Below are 18,184 nucleotides of genomic sequence, written 5' to 3'. Positions count from 1 at the left end.
TATTTTACTGTAAGAAAGTACTGAGCAGTACTGTGAAATCCATTGTTTGGTTGTTTATTTTCCTCCATCGTTTGGAAATAGTCCCCATGAAAGGTTCTGTAAATATTGCTGTTAGGTCTATTTAAGAACTTTTCCAGACATCACAGGGTATGTACTTGCACACTAATGAACAGGAGTGAGTAATAGGAATTTAAATAATACTTCACTATTAAGTATTGTACTGTAAGGTTTAGATTATCATCTATAAACCCTACATAGAATAATTTTGTTGAAGTAAGATGGAACTCTGAATTTTATTTAATGCATTAAAAAAAACCCTTGTTACTACAATTACTGTTACTTGTAAGTAAAAAAAAAAAAACCACAAAAAAAAAAACCACAAAAAAAACCAAACCATAACAAAACAAACAAAAAAAATCCACCCAAATCCTCAGGTATCTGCTATTTATTTTTTCCATGTCTGTGTGCTTTTAGCCTACTTGTGATGATAGTCTTTATTGATATCTGAAGTAAAGAATAGGTAAGCTGTTGAGCAGCATGCTGTGATTCAGATATAGTCTCCTTCAGAATTGCATAATAATTTCAAGAGCTGCCAAATGACGATGTACCACAAAGGTGAATTGCAAACTATAATATATCCTGCGTTTATGAATTAGTTTTTTCAGATGATATTTAGACATAATTGTGATTAATTCTGAGATTTCTTTGGATAGAAAAGCAAAGCAGAAATAATTATGGAGGAAAACAACAGGCGACTGAAAGCTAAAGAAGAAAAGAAAGAACAGGAGCAATGGAAAACCTTGCAGATACCAATGGAGAAGGAAATACAAGAAAATCTGACAGTTGGAATTAATAAATTGGAAAAGTTTCTCAAGACAGTTAAAAGTAAATCTGTGAAATTCAGCATAGAAATATCAGCACTGTCGGCCTGTGTAGAAGCATGGAAAAAACACTGCAGAAAACAAGGTATGATAACCAAGTGCACGCTCAATGTTCAGCTTGTGCTCACCTCAACCTATTAAGTGAGTGCATCTGTACTTTCTCAGTAGGAATAAAGGCGTGTAAATATGCTCTTGTCCTGGGAGCAGTAATGGTGCTTTTAAGTGTTCGCAGGCATTAATCCCCATCTGCAATTTCAAAATCCCTCAAAGGAGACACAAACAATCTGCTGAAAATAGATTTCAGCTATTTTTTTGTTTTTCCTTTAAACATGACATACATGATTTATTGTATTTATCTTTAATGAGTATGAGCTATGCACACTACAGTATGACTATATTGAGATGAATTGTTAAGTAGCTGACTGAGTAAACTCACAATCTGAATAATGCTGATTATCACCGAAATCTATGCTACTGTCTTTCGATGTCTTCAGTCTCACTAGAAGCAACTTAACCAGTCTATGCTTTTGGTTGAGAGATTCCAGTCTCGCTGCTGGAAATATACTGGGGTGACCTGTAAACATTAGAGGGAAATATGCAGCTAATAGGATTGAGTAATAAACCTGAGTCAATGAAGAAAATGGGGAGCTTCTGTTACCAAACAGATGTAAGAAGTACAACTTGCTTTAATAGCGAGTTAGATTTGTTTGGATGCTTGCTGTTCGACAGCGGTTGCCGCATGTGAGTTATGTTGTGGTAGTCTCTAACTGTATTTTTAAGTTGCCATAAATGTGGCTGGTTGGATAAGATCTGCTCTAAAATTACCTAATATAAGAAGACTCCCGATGATACAGTTAGCTGTCAAATAACTACTGAAGTTTTTTTTTTTTTTTTGTTTTTTTTTTTTTTTTTTTTTTTTTGAAAGGAAGCAAACCTGAAGACTTAAGCAGTGCTGTCCAAGTTATGAGGAGAATTCATATACTCCTTGAAAAATATCAAGATCTTTTGGAGAAATCACACTTGCAGAAGCTGAGTCAGTATCTACAACTTCTTGGATTTGAGAATTTGGCATGTACTCTGACTGGCCAGGTAACTTTCTAGTCTTCGTATAGCTTCATGTGACTTTCTAGCCTTCTGGAATAGGTCTGAAGATGAGTAACAAGGCTGCTACAGGGCTTGGAGAATGTGTCCTTTGAGGAGCAGCGACAGGAACTGGGTCTATTTGATCTAAGGGAGAAGAGGCGGAGGGGAGACCTTATTGCTCTCTTCCAATATCTGAAAGGTGCTTACAGTGAGAGCAGGGTTGGTCTCATCTCAAGGTAGCAGGTGACAGGACGAGGGGAAATGGCCTCAAGTTGTGGCAGAGGAGGTTTAGGTTGGATGTCAGGAAAAACTCCTTTACAGAAAGAGTTGTTAAGCCTGGAATAGGCTGCCCAGGGATGTGGTTGAGTCTCCATCCCTGGATGTGTTTAAGAACCGTTTGGATGTGGTGCTCAGGGACATGATTCAGCAGAGGGCTGTTAGAGTTAGGGCAGCATGGTCAGGTTGTGGTTGGACTCGATGATCTTTAAGGTCTTTTCCAACCTGAGCAATTCTATGATTCTATGTTGTAATGTGTTAGGCTTTGGTAGTCAGCTTTCAGGATTGGTTATGTAATCACACACATTTATGAATAGTAAAATTTTTATTCCTTAAGTAGAATGTGCATACCATACATTAGAACTGAAAGCTTTATAAAACTTAGAATAACAGTTAGTCTTTATAATAGGTTTCTTTCCTTAGCTTGGATTCTTTGCACAGTCACAGCAGGCTCAAGAAGAGAAAAAGAAGTATAGTGTGAGAAGTATGTACCTCACAGTAGCTCAAGGAAGCCAAGCTCTGTCTGCTAGATCATTTTGTTAGCTTATCTCACAACAAAAGCAACCACAACAGCGGCTGCTGGAAGACATGAATTACAAAAATGCAGCTTCCAGATATGACTCTGACACTAGGCTACAACGGACAAAGTTGTTTAAAAATTACCTACAATTTCATACATTTTCAAAGCTGAATTCCACAGAGGGGGGGGAAAAACATAACATTTTCAGAATCTTTTTGAAATTTAATATGACCTTACAGATGAGAGAAGGAGGAGATGATCGGAGTAGAAGCAACTATGATATTGAGGTGGGACCAGCTCGCTTTCAGCTGCAATACATGGACTATTACTTGCTCAGAGAAGAGAGGAATGATCCAGATCCCCGAGTGGAACACTTCATACCAGACACGTGGCAGGTATTGAGGCAAATCCATTTGTACATAGAGTTATTGGAAGTGACCTTGTTTCATTTCAAAATAGTCATTATTATCCTACTTGTGAAAAGTAGTGTTTCTCTAAGCTTAACGAAGACAGCAGGTGACTTTGTAAGTGTTCTGTTTGTACTGAGGGCTTTGCAACGAAGAGCTTAGCTGAAGGCATTCAACATACGTAATGCCAGGTCCATGAGCTTCTGCTGAATATCTGATGATTAGTTCAAGCTACTGTTCTCCTTACTTGTCTGTAAGGAACGGCTTACAGTGTCAGATGAGAAAAAAACTTTTTCTTCAAAGAGCAGCAAATCTAACTGAAGTCTTTTTATTGTTAGGTTGGGGAGGTCAGCTAAATTTGCCACTTTGCTGATATCTACAAACAAGTCACTTGGTTGAGGAGCAACTTGAAAGATGGTGTATATATATTGTTAGTGTTACCACTAATTTTTCCTTTTAATATTCTTCTTTCCATCCTTTAACACACCTGTTGAGAAAGCATGGACGAATACAATAGTAGAGAAGAAAACCAATTAATAAACAATGTACGTGAAGATGATAAGAGAGAATTTAACAGTACTGAATAAATAGTACAATGCAATAAAAAGTAGTGCTTTGTAAAACAACAATGAAGTTTTTGAATCTAAATTACACACTGAGTTAACTGGCTTTATTTTTTGTTTTAAAATTCCCAGTTTTGGAATGCAAGTGTTGTGGTATCAGTATCTGTTGGAGTAAATAATGGAAACAAGCAAGTCAGAATTGTTAGTTCTGCTTTTTCTGCTAACTGTCTGAAGGGGGGAAATAAATACAGCCATAAAACAACTAGGTTAACTTTGACCTCCAGTAGTCCCAAATTGCTATTAGAAGTCTGTATGTGAAAAAAAAAAACAAACCTTTCTCACAGAACTGTTTTACTCTGTGAGAACATATTAACAAGACACTTGTATATAAATTACTACTCTTCCCTTAGCGAGAGCTTCTTGATGCTGTGGATAATAACGAGTCTGCAGTGATAGTTGCTCCCACGTCATCAGGGAAAACATATGCTTCCTATTATTGCATGGAGAAAGTTCTGAAAACCAGTGATGAAGGAGTAGTTGTCTATGTTGCTCCTACAAAGGTAAGGCTACGTCCTACTACGTATTCTATACGTTGACTCCATCTTTCAGTATAGTTCTAAAACCACTGGGAGTAACTTAATACACTTATTTAGTTGATGTATGTCTTTTTTAATCATAAATGTGTAATTAAGCACATTAACAGAGAATCTTGAAAACGATTGTTTATGTAGGATTTATATTTGTCTGTTGCTGTATATATAGCTATTTTAAGGTCAGGAACACTAATATGTACTCAAGTCCTTAGAAGCAGAGTGTTTGGAAAATGGTGAGAGTAGTGAAAGCATATAAACTGTATGTGAAAGTGATATTGGAATAGAACAATGATCAAGCAAGTAATTTCATTCCAAATGAGAGAACTCTTAGGGAACGTCAACAAAAATCTTGTGAAACTCTTGCCTGTTGTGGTACTTCTTTTTTTTTTTCTTTTCTTTTTTTTTTTTTTTTGATGCAAATTCTATTCTGCTACTTAGAAATTGACTTAAAAGCTGAGACACAGTCTTAACTTCTTCCAAAACTTACTTCAGTGTTAACTTACACCTTGTAGACACAGCAGAATGTCTTTTTTTTTTTTTTTTTTTTTTTTTTTTTTTTTTTTAGCAGCTCTAAAAATCATGATACAGAAGTAATACTACATAACTCACTTCATGGAACATTAAAGTGCTTTGCAAACATGAGTATAACTGAACCTAAAGAATTATATCTGCTCAAAGTTGATAATACTTAACACAGTACATTATAATTTCACATATTAACATTAGTGCCCAAACTAGATACTTGTATATAATATCAAATGCATACACTGTATGTATGTACATAACAGTGTATCAAAGGCATACAATGTTCAGTTTTATTAATGACTTGCTTCACTTAAGGCACTTGTAAACCAAGTGGTGGGGTCTGTATACAGTCGATTCACCAAGAAACTTCTGGATGGATTGGTGGTGTGTGGAGTCTTCACAAGAGATTATCGCCATGATGTCATGAATTCTCAGGTATGTTTTTATGGATGTTTTAACATAGGATATTAATGACTTGTGCACTTCATCTGGCTCCTGAAAATATTAATTTTGATTGTAACAGTTGTCCCATCACTAAATACAAAGCTCAGGAAAAATCTAAAGATGCTTGTACTGCTCACCAGGAACTTTCTCTTTGGTGCACTCAAACGTACCTGTTCATCCTTAAGGAATATGCCATTGAACACCCTCTGAATCCCTTGGTCACAGGCATGCATCTGATGTAAATGCAGACAAATGAAGAAGGTGCTTTTTTCATTATTTTCATGATGGTGTGACTTTTCCTATTATTTATAAAATTTGGTCATAGGCTGATTTTTTTCTTTTTTTTTAAGTGGGAGCATGCCTCTCTTTTTTTCATTAAGTCTCACAGTGGAAAATTTGAACAGATTGTTCAATATTGTACTTTATGCCCATTGCCTCGTGTCCTGTTGGTAGACACCACTGAAAAGAGCCCTTTTCTCTCTTCTTTACATACTCTCTTTACATTTATATACTTGGAGAAGGATCAGGTAAGATCTCACCATTAAACAATATCCTCTCTCCTCACCTTCCAGCACAGTTATATCATTGTACAATTTTATCAGATTGGTCAGGCATGATTTCCTCTTGAAGGATGGTGAAGGCATGCTGACTACTCCTAATGACTTTGTTGTCTTTCATGTGCCTGGAAATGGTTTCAAGGGTTAATGGTTCCCCAGGGATCAAGCTGAAGTTGACAGGCCTGGAGTCCTCTGCATCCTCTTTCTTACTTTTCTAGAAGGCAGGAGTGAAAAATTACTTGTTTTTTGCCTACCTTAAAAATAATTAGGTATTTCATTGGAATTTCTTCCAGCATGCAGTCTATCCTATTACGTTTGATTAGCCAATTTAGTTGAAAATAACACTTCACAAACTTCTATTTCTAGATACTAGTGACTGTGCCTCAGTGTTTAGAAATTCTGATGCTGTCTCCTCATCGCCAGAGTTGGACCAAACGAATACAATATGTTATATTTGATGAGGTGTGTATATTCAATAGTCATCAACTGTGAAATGAAAAAGCAGAGGAAAGAAGTCAACGTTTCAATTCATTACATACAGGATAGCTGGCAAAAACTTTTGAACTATTATTTTTGACTCACTTGCATTTATTGTTACCTGACAGACTTCATGTATTACAATGCAACATCTTAATCCTCTCGTAGTCCTTAAGGGGACTTCAGTTCAATGGAAGTTAACAGGAATTCCCCTTACATTTCTCTTACTCCAGTAATTTGAAAAACTAAAGGCCATCACTGTAGCTTTAGAGTTGAATTTGGAGTCTGGAGGTACTGCAGACTTAAATCATTCATTTTTCTTGTCACATATTTGCCAATTTTCTGATTAATGATGATTAATCTTGCTGCAATTAAAATTTGTGCTGGATTCTTTCTTGTGTATCAGATTAATTGCTAAAGATGTGAGTAAATATCTAGACTACGTACTGTGAAAACAGTGTTGAAATATAGGCTGTTTAACTGTCCAGTGAGGTCTGGAGAGAGATGTATCCGTTTCATTTGCATCTCACTGTTGTTAGCTAGAGTGTAAGAAGTGTTCAGTAATGTTCTTCTCGAAGTTCTGTAGGAAAACTGTAGTGAAGCAACTCTTTTTGCGTTCACTTTGAGAAGGAACACTTATTTTCTTTGTTTTAATTCTTTTTTTTTTTTTTTCCTGAAAATACAGATTCATTGTCTGGGTGGTGAAATTGGAGCAGAGGTTTGGGAGCATCTTCTGGTAACAATTCGGTGCCCATTTTTGGCTCTTTCTGCTACTATCAGCAATCCAGATCACCTGACTGAGTATGCTTGGAGATTTTAGATTCACAAGAGCTTATTTAAACTGGATTTGAGTTGTCTTAAATAGCTCTCAATTACTATTGAGAGGCAGAGTTGGAATTGTTTTTATTTATTGTACATAATTCACACTAAGTTATGTAACTCTTTACTCTCTGCAGTGAGAATAGGCATTGCTATTACCTACGGCTCTTTAAATGAGCTGGGCAGAAGAATTTAGGATGCTTTTGAATCTATTTGGTTTGCCAAAACCTATTAAGTATCCTTGTCTATCACCAGTCAAGTAAAACACTGTCACTATATGCATATGTGTGCATGTATGTGTATGATGGTGCTATGCCACATTTATGAGCAGCACCCTGGGATCAGCTGGGGAGAATACCTCTGAGATGGTGAAAGACTGGAAATTCTGTAGGAGAAAAAGAAGAAAGTTCCTCTATAGTTGAAAGTATTTTGAAGAAAAATTTTACTACTTTTATTCTTGAAGGTGGCTACAGTCTGTGAAAAGGTATTGGCAATGTGCTGATAATAAAATAGAAGGAAGCTCTACCGACTCAGAGAAGAATTCTGCAGGGAAGTATAAAGGAAGATCTACAGTAAAAGAACAGAAAAAATCATACCGTGTTAGATTAGGTGAGTATTGGAATGTTTATCTAACTAATAAATGAATGTAGTGTCCTTTTTGCAATTATTTTAATCATACTGCATGAAAGTAATAATGTAAATATATACACAGATACTTATATTTCTAAAATAAGTATTGCAGTTATAAGTAGTTATTTAAAAACAAACAATTGTATCCTTACATTTTTGTCTCTTCACAGTCCTGTATGAAGAAAGATACAATGATTTGGAGAAGCATGTGTGTTCTCTAACGGGCAGTGATTTTGTCATTGAACATTTTCACCCTTGTGCTGCATTAACAGTCAATCATGTAAGTATTGCACTGATGACAAAAATGTTTGTCAAACGTTGCACTGAATCCATGACTGCAAGCTGATTATTTTCTTTATTTTTTTTAACTCCTTGCAGATTGAGAACTATGGTATTCCTTCAGATCTTTCCCTGTCTCCAAGGGAGAGCGTTCAGCTGTATGACACAATGGTAAAAGTCTGGCAGAAGTGGCCAAGGGCACAGGTGGGTCTAAAGAGCTGCAGACAGGAAATGTAAAAGTAAAAACTAGGTCAAGTACTGCGGTGTTTTATAATGATGTTGTTTTCAAGGAGATGGATCCTGAGGAATTTGTCTCGTTCAAGAATAAGGTTGTGATAAAAAAGATGGATGTGAGGAAATATGAACAGGAACTGAAGAAAGAGTTAAGCAACTGGATTGTAGTTGGACAAAGACAGAAGGTAACTATTGTTAGAGGAGTGCATTTTTAAGCTTATGTGCAGATGTAATGTAATTATAGCATAATTGAAATTATTTCATAATAATTACGGGAGCTTCTACTTCCACAATTACTTTTTATTAGTATTAACTATTGTTGTGCTAAAAGAGAAGCACTAAGATTAGTGGAATTTGATAAGCTTTTTCAAGGTTATGTTTTCACAAGATTCTCAGGGAATCAGATGTCTGGTATTGACACAAAATTTGAAGTTCTGATTACTTCAGGTACCTACACCAGTGACAGTATTGTACCACTGTTCTGCTACTTCAGTCTACCTCTTTTGTTTCTCATTTAGCTGCTCATTTGAAACTTTTTGTGGTAACTTTCTACGTAAAAGATGAAGTAATGGGTGAAAGATCAAGTCTTTTGTAGCCGTATGTTGTTATATTATAAAAAGAAGTGTAAGGAGGTTCTGAATCAAAAATAAGTAAAAAAGAAAGAACGTGTGGGGGGGGGGGACGACAACAACAAACCAGACTTCTTGATTTGACACTGAAATGTGAAAATACAATTGATGTGTTAGAAATTTCTTCACTATTTCCACAGTGATGGTAGCCAACAATTTGCGTTTTGAGTTATTGCTGAAGTCAGTTAATGCTCTGCAGGGCTTTTAAGTCTGTAAGCCACGAGGCAGTACTGCATGATTTAATATATCTGGGCTGATAGAAACTGCCTTCCTGGCACAAGTTTCTGGTATTAAAATATCCTTAATAATAATGCTTTGGCCAGGTGAATGAGGTACTGGAGGACTTAAGGCCCAGACCTGTGGATTGTGCAGAACATCACAAGTGGAAGCAGTTTGCACGCTTTGTTGATAAATTGCATGAAATGGGTAAATTGCCTGCTATATTTTTTATGTAAGTATTTACTTTGCCTATATTATGTGTTCATTGACTAGAGAAAAATGAGAAAAATTGGAAGATGCTGTTCATTTGGTTTTCGTTTTGTTGGTTTTTAAAGTGTATGAAATAAAGACTCACAAGCTCTATCAACCCATTTATCTTTATGTGGGACTTTGTATTTTTATCTGTGTTTATGGGTCTGAAGATTTAAATGAAGTAAAACTGCGAATAAATTACTGTCTGGAAAGGTTAGAATCTGTGAGTGATATGATGGGAAATTATGAGAAGCTGAATCACACTGAAGTAGGAGTTGAATTCTCCATTAGCTTTGCTCCTGTGTGTTAAGTATAAGTTCAGCTCTTTATTTAGAGGTTAAAGAGTGTGTATAGGTGCAGGCTTGATAGGGAAAAGGATGAAATGAGCTGCTATGAATGTATCTTTTGTTATGATTTCACTGCAAAACCCCTGTCAACGTAGTGTTTTATCCAATGAAACGGATCAATTAACCCATCTTGAATACATCTGAGATGTAACTTCACAAAGCATACAATGTGCACAACCTACTGACAACATAATCAGTGCTATTCAAAGTATTACTAGTACGTTAAAACTGATCTTAATATTGAAAAGAAGCTACTTAGCATTACACAGAGTTGTCCAGTGCAAAGAAACAGTCACATCAGGTAGAATGTTTTCTTATCCCAATATGAAGCCTTGCTCTTCCTTGCAATGGACAATTGAGTAGTGGGGGGAGAATGCTAGCTGCCATTTCATTTCTTACAAGTTAGTGCTGATAAAAAAGCATTTCTGAAAGAACACTAGAAAGAAAGAAGCAAAAGGGAGTATACAGGTTGTCAGAATCTCTAAATGCTAGTAACGGTTTGTTTTTGTATTTTGAGTGACAGTCTAGTTGAAAAATAGAGTTATGTCTGCTTTCAAGTTCAAACCAATACATTTCAAAATTACCAGCAGATATTTGTAAACCCTTCGTGTAAGGAGTGATTTCACAGCTGCTTTATGAACTGCAGCATCGTTTTGGGGCGCTAGGAAGTTAGGAAGTGTTTTTCTTCACAGAGAAAGATAAGTGGCTTATTCTGATCTGCTGTGGAATGATGGGTTCTTAGAAATTTTTGGTGATGTATGGCTCTTACGGCACTGTGTGTGGAGTGTGAATCCTCTGTTAAGTAACTAATTGTAACTAAATGATCTCTGTGGAATGAAAACACATTGCAGACCAGTGAGTGTGGAGGTGTAACCTAGTGACATGAAGTTGGGATTTGAAGTAGAGAAATGTATTATCAGATCCTGTTTTAAGGAATCGGTGTAGTGTAACAGCTCTTTGTGGACCTCCTCTGTGCTGTGTTTTGACAAGGGATGAGCATCAAACAGGTTTTTTATAAACTTGTATCTTTTTATGTGTCCAAGTCCTGAGAATTTGTGAGGCAGATAAAAGGGATTTGGAGTCCTCAGAAACAGATGCTGACTTGGAATAGTAGATTGGTATTTGTTGATGGTGGTAAGCTTTTTCCAATCTAATTCATCAACAGTTAAAGCAAGTGATCACCCATTATGGTATCAAGTCAGCATGGAATTAATAGAGACTACTGAAAGAGCAAGTTCTAGCAGCCTAATTGATTTTGTGGCCTTTGGTAGGGAGAACATTACTTGGAGCCCTCTTCTCTTAAAAACACCAGGGAAAGGAATGTACTGGCACCACACTTTTACTTATGTGGCTGAATAAATTGAATTCACTCCCAAGGAATCAAGACTAAATGGGAAATGATTGTTATTGAGCTCTGTCATTCACGAAGAAAGCTTAAGCAAGAATTGTTAAGATCTGTGTTTGGCCTTTACAAGTATAGAGTCCTTCAGTTTTTGCTCTTGTTCTTGGTGACTGCTGGATTTGAATGACTTGTGAGTATTCTAACGGACTAAGGATGCAATCTCATGCCTGGTGTTTGTGAACACTTCTGAGTGTTAGTCAACATGGTCTGCTGTCAATCCTTATTGCAACAAGGATTTGATAACTGCTTACTGAGGGTGAAGCTGGTACAGTCTTTATCCTTGTTGTTAAGGATGTTAAGCTTCAAACAGCACAGTGTTGAAAAGGCTATGAGGAAGAACAGCTAAGTAGGAGACCAGAAGAAACAGGCATTGATTTTATTTTATTTTTTTTTTTTTTCAACTGGTTAGTTGAGAAGGATTAAAATTAAGGGAGGATTGAGCATGCTTTCTGCAAATACTTTAATGGCACAATCATTTTATATATGGCCACTCAGATTAGAAATAAATGCAGTTAGTAAGTGAATGGTGGGCTATGATGGGGTTCTTGATAGCCTGGTCCAGTAATTGGCGGTCCTGCCCATGACAAGGGTGTTAAAACCAGATGATTTTTGAGGTCCTTTTCAACCCAGGCCACTCTAATTCTATGATTTAACAATCAACTAGTAATGTGCTTCCAGTTAATTCTAATAACTGTGGTTGGGTAAAAAGTCTTGCAGAGTATTATTGTAACAGCATTGGTTACGTACGCTTAGAAATAAACAGCTCTATTAGAGTTGTCCTAACTGATGTGTATGGCTTTCAGATTTGGCTTAGATTTAGTGGAAAAGGCAGCCAGGAATGTCTTCCTGAATTTGCTGGAAAAACAAGGCAATGAATGTGACCCTAGAATGGAGAAGGAAAAAGAAGATATAAAGAAGAAATTAAGGAAAGTGAATAAAACACTAATGAAATCTGAGAACATGTAAGTATTAAAACTTAGTATGCTATTGTCAAGCTTACACATTAGAACAGAGTAAAATTTTGTGTTAAGCTATTTCTGGGAATGTACCTTAGGATGTGATGGGGAATGTACCCCATATCAAGCAGCCAGTTGCAGTTGCTTTAGCAACCTGCATGGTGGGTATTAAATAGCAGCACCTAGTGCATAGATGGAGAAAGGAACTACTAGTGTGGCTGATATTGGGTAAAGTGCTGGTGCTACAGCATGAGGATGAGAGAGAGACTTGAATGTATGAGGTCAGCCACTGTGGAAGAACATATTCATAGCTTGATTTCACTGGGTCTGGTTATATTAGTGGATCTTTGGAATGTGGCTACACCTGGCTGATGAAATGCTCTTCAAAAATGTGACAGCATTTTGCTTTGATTATACCTTGTGTTGGCTCTAGTTTTCCATTTCCTTGTTTCGTGATCATGGGGTGTAAAATCTGACCTTAGTAGTAATGAGTTAAAATCCAGTGTGAGTTTAGACTCAATGGCTTGAAAGCCTGCTTCTGGTTTCCTTCTCTTCAAATCCTTCCCCGGATCTCTACAGTCCATGTAATTATTTGCAGTAAATTGATAACATTTCTTTTTAATGTTAATTTTTTTTTTACTGTGCAATAGTGATAGCTTATTAATTTGCTAAGCAAGGTATTTGTAGTTGCTGTCTTAATAATTTTTCTTTTTTTTATATCACCATAATTTCTTCCTTCTCCTTTGCCCAGAATTATTCACTGTTTTGCATACCAGCCAAGTTAAAATGGAGATGTTAGCATTACAAGTAATTCTACATTAAGACATCTACCTTCATTTTTGAGCCTACAGTTCAAAAGAGAACCCATCTGAATCTTTAAGAACCCGAAGTATATATTAAAATACAAATATGTATGTTAAAGAAATACTCTTTTTAATTGCATGTTTTAAACAGCGATATCAAAAAGGTGAAACCTAGTAAAATGGAAAGCATGGTGATGCTTTTGTCTATGAAAAAACAGCTACAGGAAAGACTTAACAAGCTTACTGCGATCCCTTCTATGTGTACTTATGCTGATCCTAAAGCAGTGGATGAAGATGTAAGTAATTGATAATCATACTTCTGGCTTTCTGTGTTTTAAAATGCTTGGATTAGTGCACAAATCATAAAATGCACATAGGAAGTGATGCAATTGTTGTTCATAACAATACTCACTAACTTCGTGAAATAATCTGGATTCTGAATTTGATTCCAGGTCTCAATCTTAGATAACTTTATTTTGAAGATATATGGAGCAACTTTCATTCTACCAACTGTCAACTCATCACCACCGTGCCCACTACATCTGTCCCTATATACTATATAGTCTATATACTAGAACTACACCCTATACAGGTGGCTACCTGTATGCATTTCTTGAAAACCCTCAAGGGTGGTGACTCTACTGCTTCTCCAAGCATCTTCTTCTAATGCCCTGTCAAATGCTTGGACTTGAATGGCTAAGAGATCTATTTCATTTTCATTGTGGACATTTGGTGATGATTAAAGCTTAATGCTTCTTTTTATTTGTAGACTTTGAGGAAGATTTTTTATCGACTTAGGTTTCAGAGAAATGGCTATCTGCATCAAATGCTGGCACGGAGGGGCATTGGGTATCATCACGGATCTATGGCCATGAGGGAAAGGCAAACGGTGGAGATGCTTTTCAGGCTGGGATATATCAAGGTTGGAAAATCAAGTTTAATTATTTTTTTTTTTTTAAGCTTCATTTCTCCATACTAGTAAATAGAAAGTTTAGTTTATCACATATCAGTGGTAAAATACACTGCATTGACTGATGTAAGGTGAATATTACAGACTCTTAAGAAATCTGATATTGCCCTTTCTCATACGTAGTTGTATTTAATATTTTACAGGTGGTCACAGCTACTTCAACACTCGCTCTAGGGATCAACATGCCATGTAGGTCTGTGGTCTTTGCTGATGATTCTGTCTTCTTAGATGCACTAAATTACAGACAGGTATGTGTGCAGAACATGTGCTATTTGTATTACAAGAGAAACAGATGCATAGCTGTCATCACACAAATACAGATGATGTCTTTTCTTTTACATGTACTTCTGGATAAGTACTGAATTTTAGCTGTTTACCTTGGCAACAAAAATGATTTTACCTACTATGATTTTACTAATGTGTCAGAACTGATGGTGCACAAGTAACATGAATCCTCAAAAGACCTATTTCACGAACAAAAGCATTGTAATTGCTCTGTAAATAAGATGCATAGAGTTCTTTTTCGTTTACAGGAGTCAGCATAAACAAAAGGTGTTTTGTTCTAGCCTTTCCTTACAAATTTGTAATAAAAAACAAAAACAATGCTATAAGAACACTCAGTGGGGATACAGTGATGAAGATAAACAGCACTGACTAAATCTGGACCTCTGAGTTAATTCCATCTTGGAATGCACTCTGCAAATGCAGTAATGCATTTGCCTCCAGCTATTTGACAGTCTAGCAGATAGGCTTCAGACTCTTCATTAGCACATTTCCTGCTCTTCTGCTACTTTTCAAGCTGGTTATTGTGAAGTACTTCTAGATTGCCTCTGGCTCAGGATCAAAGCTGCCAATGCAGCTGAAAGCATCAACTGGAGGGTAGCTCTCAAAGAGAGAGTGTATCTGTGCAGTTATTGGACTCCCACGCATCTCCCTTCTGCTGTGCATAAATGAGATGATTCCAACTTTGCTACATTATCAGGTACAAGGGACAACTACTGGTGTAGTCCTGGTACAGTAGACCTGAGCAAGAAAGGATGAATGAAGCAAAAGAACTTACCCTTGTGTAGACTCCTTCTACTCCTAATTCATTTTCTCTGCTCTACATTCATACTAAATCTTCTTTTTTATAATGTTATTAAAATAACAGTACAAATATTATATTCTTAGATGTCAGGACGTGCTGGAAGACGGGGACAAGATATGATTGGAGATGTGTTCTTCTATGATATACCATTGCCCAAGGTTGAAAGACTTATCAAATCCAATGTACCTCAACTGAAAGGCCAGTTTCCTCTGACTATCTCCTTAATACTGAGACTCATGCTGTTGGCTGCAAAGGCTGATGACAAAATGGATGCCAGAGCAAAGGTTTCATATTTTTTCTTAGTATGAATTCAATCGTATCTAAGTTAATTAAGTTATAATATCTCCTTAACACGAGCAGAAAGTTATGCATTTCAAAAGTAAGCTCTCTGTCTGGATGCAGATATTAGAAGCAGCATAGCAGAGTGAGGTCTGCTTTCATGTTGTCTGTGGTATCACACGATGCGTTTTCATCCATCTTTCTTGACAATAAACTACATAGTCAAAAGGAATGCTATTATTGGGCGAGCATTTTTACTTGTTCTATACAGTATGTGCACTTCTTTGGAGAATCAGAAAATCTTCCAATATTTCCAGCTTAGTTTGAGGAAAAGAGATGAACGTATCCTCCCCTCAGAAAGACAGCTATGAAATGAGACCTCAGTTGAAACAATGAGAAAGTTGTGTGCATTACTCTTTTTGGAATCAGCATAGTAGCAGTCTGGAATCAAAAAGCTAGATCTTAAATTCGTTTGCTTATTACAATATGCATTTCTTTGCATTTCTGTTTTTTTTTGTTTGTTTTTGTTTAGGCATTGTCAGTGCTGAAGCACTCGCTGATGTCATTCAAAAGAGAAAGATATGTTGGAATATTAAAAATGTATTTTATGTTTTCTTTGCAGTTTCTTATCAAAGAGGTAGGTTTTAAATCATTCAGGATAATGCCTATGTGTAAATACAGGCTTGTTTTTCCTTCAACCTATGGATTCTCATAATTCAGTACTCTTTGCTTTAGGAGCCATGTGTTTTAATTTCTGGGCTCTCTAGTTAAAGAATGACAGGAAAGCACTGGAGGAAGTTCAGCGGAGGGCCACAGAGATGATTAGGGCCAGGAGCATCTCCCTTATCTGGAGAGGCTGAGAGACTGGGGACTGTAGTCTGGAAAGGAGAAGGCTAAAAGGGATCTTAGCTTATCAGTACTTATAAAAAAACTCAAGTGTGGGAATCGAGAAGATGGGGACTCCCCTGATACTCCCACTCAATAGGAAAATCTGAAGTCAGTTTGCAGGAGGCATAAACATTTCCAAAAAGTTACTGTTAGCATAAAAACTGGCCAAAACCAGGCTCAGGTACATGGTATATTGTCTCCCATGCTTTTCTTAAGAGTGGAAGAAACCAACCAACCAACCCCAACAACTGCAAGAATATGGTTCTCTACCTATTCCTTACTTCCTTACAGGGTGTGATGCCAGGAGGGTGTCCCAGAACTCATAGCCTTGAACTGAGTTTTATTCCACAAGCTCGCCTAGCTTTTGAAATTGTATATACTTCGAGCACCTCGACATCCTGTGATAATACACTTGACAGATCACTGCTTGTTCTGCTTTCATCCTATCAAACATCTGGATTAATGGTTTTTTGAATGCCATCAAATATCACTTTTGTGACAGCATGCACTTTTCATTTGCAACACGATCTGCACTGGTACTAAAATGATGAAGTCAACGTTTATGCTTTGCGTAGGTGATAAGGATCTTCCATAGAAATGCTCAAATATTTGTTACCTTGTTTTCCCGTGATGACACAGTTTTGGCTTTTCAAAAAAAAAAACTGATAAAAGAAACTGAGTATGTTGTTCAACATATGCATTGGTTTGAATGACTATCTATAATATGTAGTGCCACCATTCTGTGTTTTTGTCAAATGGAAGTTCACAACTAAACTTATTTTGCTGTCAAACAGGGCTACTTGGATCAAGAAGGTAACCCCGTAGGTTTTGCTGGGCTTGTGACACACTTACACTATCACGAACCTTCAAACTTCGTCTTAGTGAGTTTTCTTGTGAAAGGTTTATTCCACAAACTGTGCCGGCCAATTAAGGAAGGTAAATAATACTTCATGCATCTTAATACTTGACGCATCTTACAGAGTCTGTGGAAGGCTCTGTAACGCCAAAGGTCCGCAGACTTATGTGCCTCCTTGCTGCTCCTATCTTTTGCTTACCTAGCCTTCATCCCCACGTTGGCTTCTGCCTGTGTGCAACCCTGCATGTGCTTGTATTTCTGAGAAAAAAGAATGCTCTGCATTAGAAAAGTTCATTTATTCTAGGAAAAAAAATAGTTCTGTCTCCAGAGCAAGTTGTTAATGTTACACAGAAAATAATATAAATGATTTCTGGATATAAACTTTAAAAATAAGTTAATATTGCTGTCTTGTTGCATGAGTAAAATCTGTTTTGTGCACTAAGATGTGATGTGTGTACACACTCTATCAGTTTGTGGATACAACTGTTTAATTACCTAATGGAGTTTTCTTTGTTTATCCAGTTGCATCCAGTTTTGCAGTCAACTCTTGCCTGTTGCAACTGAGAGGGAAACTCCTGAATGGAAGTTACTTTAAGCAAACTTTGGGGGCTAAGTTTTCATAAATAACCTGTGTGCTTTCTGCTTTGATACAGGCTCAACTGATTTCTCGGAAGAAGTCCTAGAGAAGCTAGTGCTTGTTCTAGCAAATCTGTTTGGGAGAAGATATCTTCCAGCCTGCTCAATGGCATTTAAACACACGTTTTACCAGTCCAAGGTAGAGAAAGCATTGCTCTAACTTAGGTTGTGAACTGCCTCTATGAATTTGTTTCGATGTGTCAGACTAGTGCCAGTGTGGACGTTCAGTAGTTTGAGCAGCCAGCTGCCTCCCCTGCCCTCCCCAACTGCTTCCTCATTGCTCCTCTATGACAGGATGGTAAGAAAGTAAGATTGAAAACTTCACAACTGAAGAAAAAAACAGGGAGTTTGTTTACCCAGTTATAATTACACAAACAGCCTTAGCTTGTGAAAAATTACGTAATTTTATTACCGCTTAATACCCAAATCTGTTTTAAGAAAAAAACCAAAACCAAACACCAACCCACCTTTCTCGTCTTTTCTTAGCTTTCCCTTGTTCAACTTCACCCCTTCATTCCAAACTATTCTACTTCCCCTGATCTAAGACAGACATGAAATGAAGGGCTCAGGTC

The 18,184-nt window shown here is 36.8% G+C and overlaps 1 protein-coding gene across 12 annotated transcripts in view; it reads left to right on the top strand.

Moving 5' to 3' along the window:
- The window catches only part of DDX60 (DExD/H-box helicase 60), a 48,935-nt gene that overhangs the window by 21,572 nt on the left and 9,179 nt on the right, over positions 1-18,184 (top strand). For 7 of the 12 annotated variants that reach the window (XM_048941886.1, XM_048941881.1, XM_048941885.1 and 4 more), the window contains 20 exons: positions 714-966; positions 1,807-1,970; positions 3,000-3,155; positions 4,141-4,290; positions 5,164-5,283; positions 6,216-6,311; positions 7,012-7,127; positions 7,609-7,754; positions 7,946-8,055; positions 8,154-8,258; positions 8,345-8,473; positions 9,241-9,368; positions 11,941-12,099; positions 13,048-13,192; positions 13,666-13,818; positions 14,010-14,114; positions 15,037-15,237; positions 15,765-15,869; positions 16,915-17,056; positions 17,630-17,751. In XM_048941886.1, coding sequence (XP_048797843.1) covers positions 714-966; positions 1,807-1,970; positions 3,000-3,155; positions 4,141-4,290; positions 5,164-5,283; positions 6,216-6,311; positions 7,012-7,127; positions 7,609-7,754; positions 7,946-8,055; positions 8,154-8,258; positions 8,345-8,473; positions 9,241-9,368; positions 11,941-12,099; positions 13,048-13,192; positions 13,666-13,818; positions 14,010-14,114; positions 15,037-15,237; positions 15,765-15,869; positions 16,915-17,056; positions 17,630-17,751 — 2,805 coding nt within the window. The other 5 variants (XM_048941887.1, XM_048941889.1, XM_048941891.1 and 2 more) reach the window with 5 other exon arrangements.

The sequence above is a fragment of the Lagopus muta genome, chromosome 4 (genome assembly GCF_023343835.1).
Source record: "Lagopus muta isolate bLagMut1 chromosome 4, bLagMut1 primary, whole genome shotgun sequence".
In the NCBI taxonomy this organism is placed as follows: domain Eukaryota; kingdom Metazoa; phylum Chordata; class Aves; order Galliformes; family Phasianidae; genus Lagopus; species Lagopus muta.
This window is presented reverse-complemented; position numbering and strand designations above follow the sequence as displayed.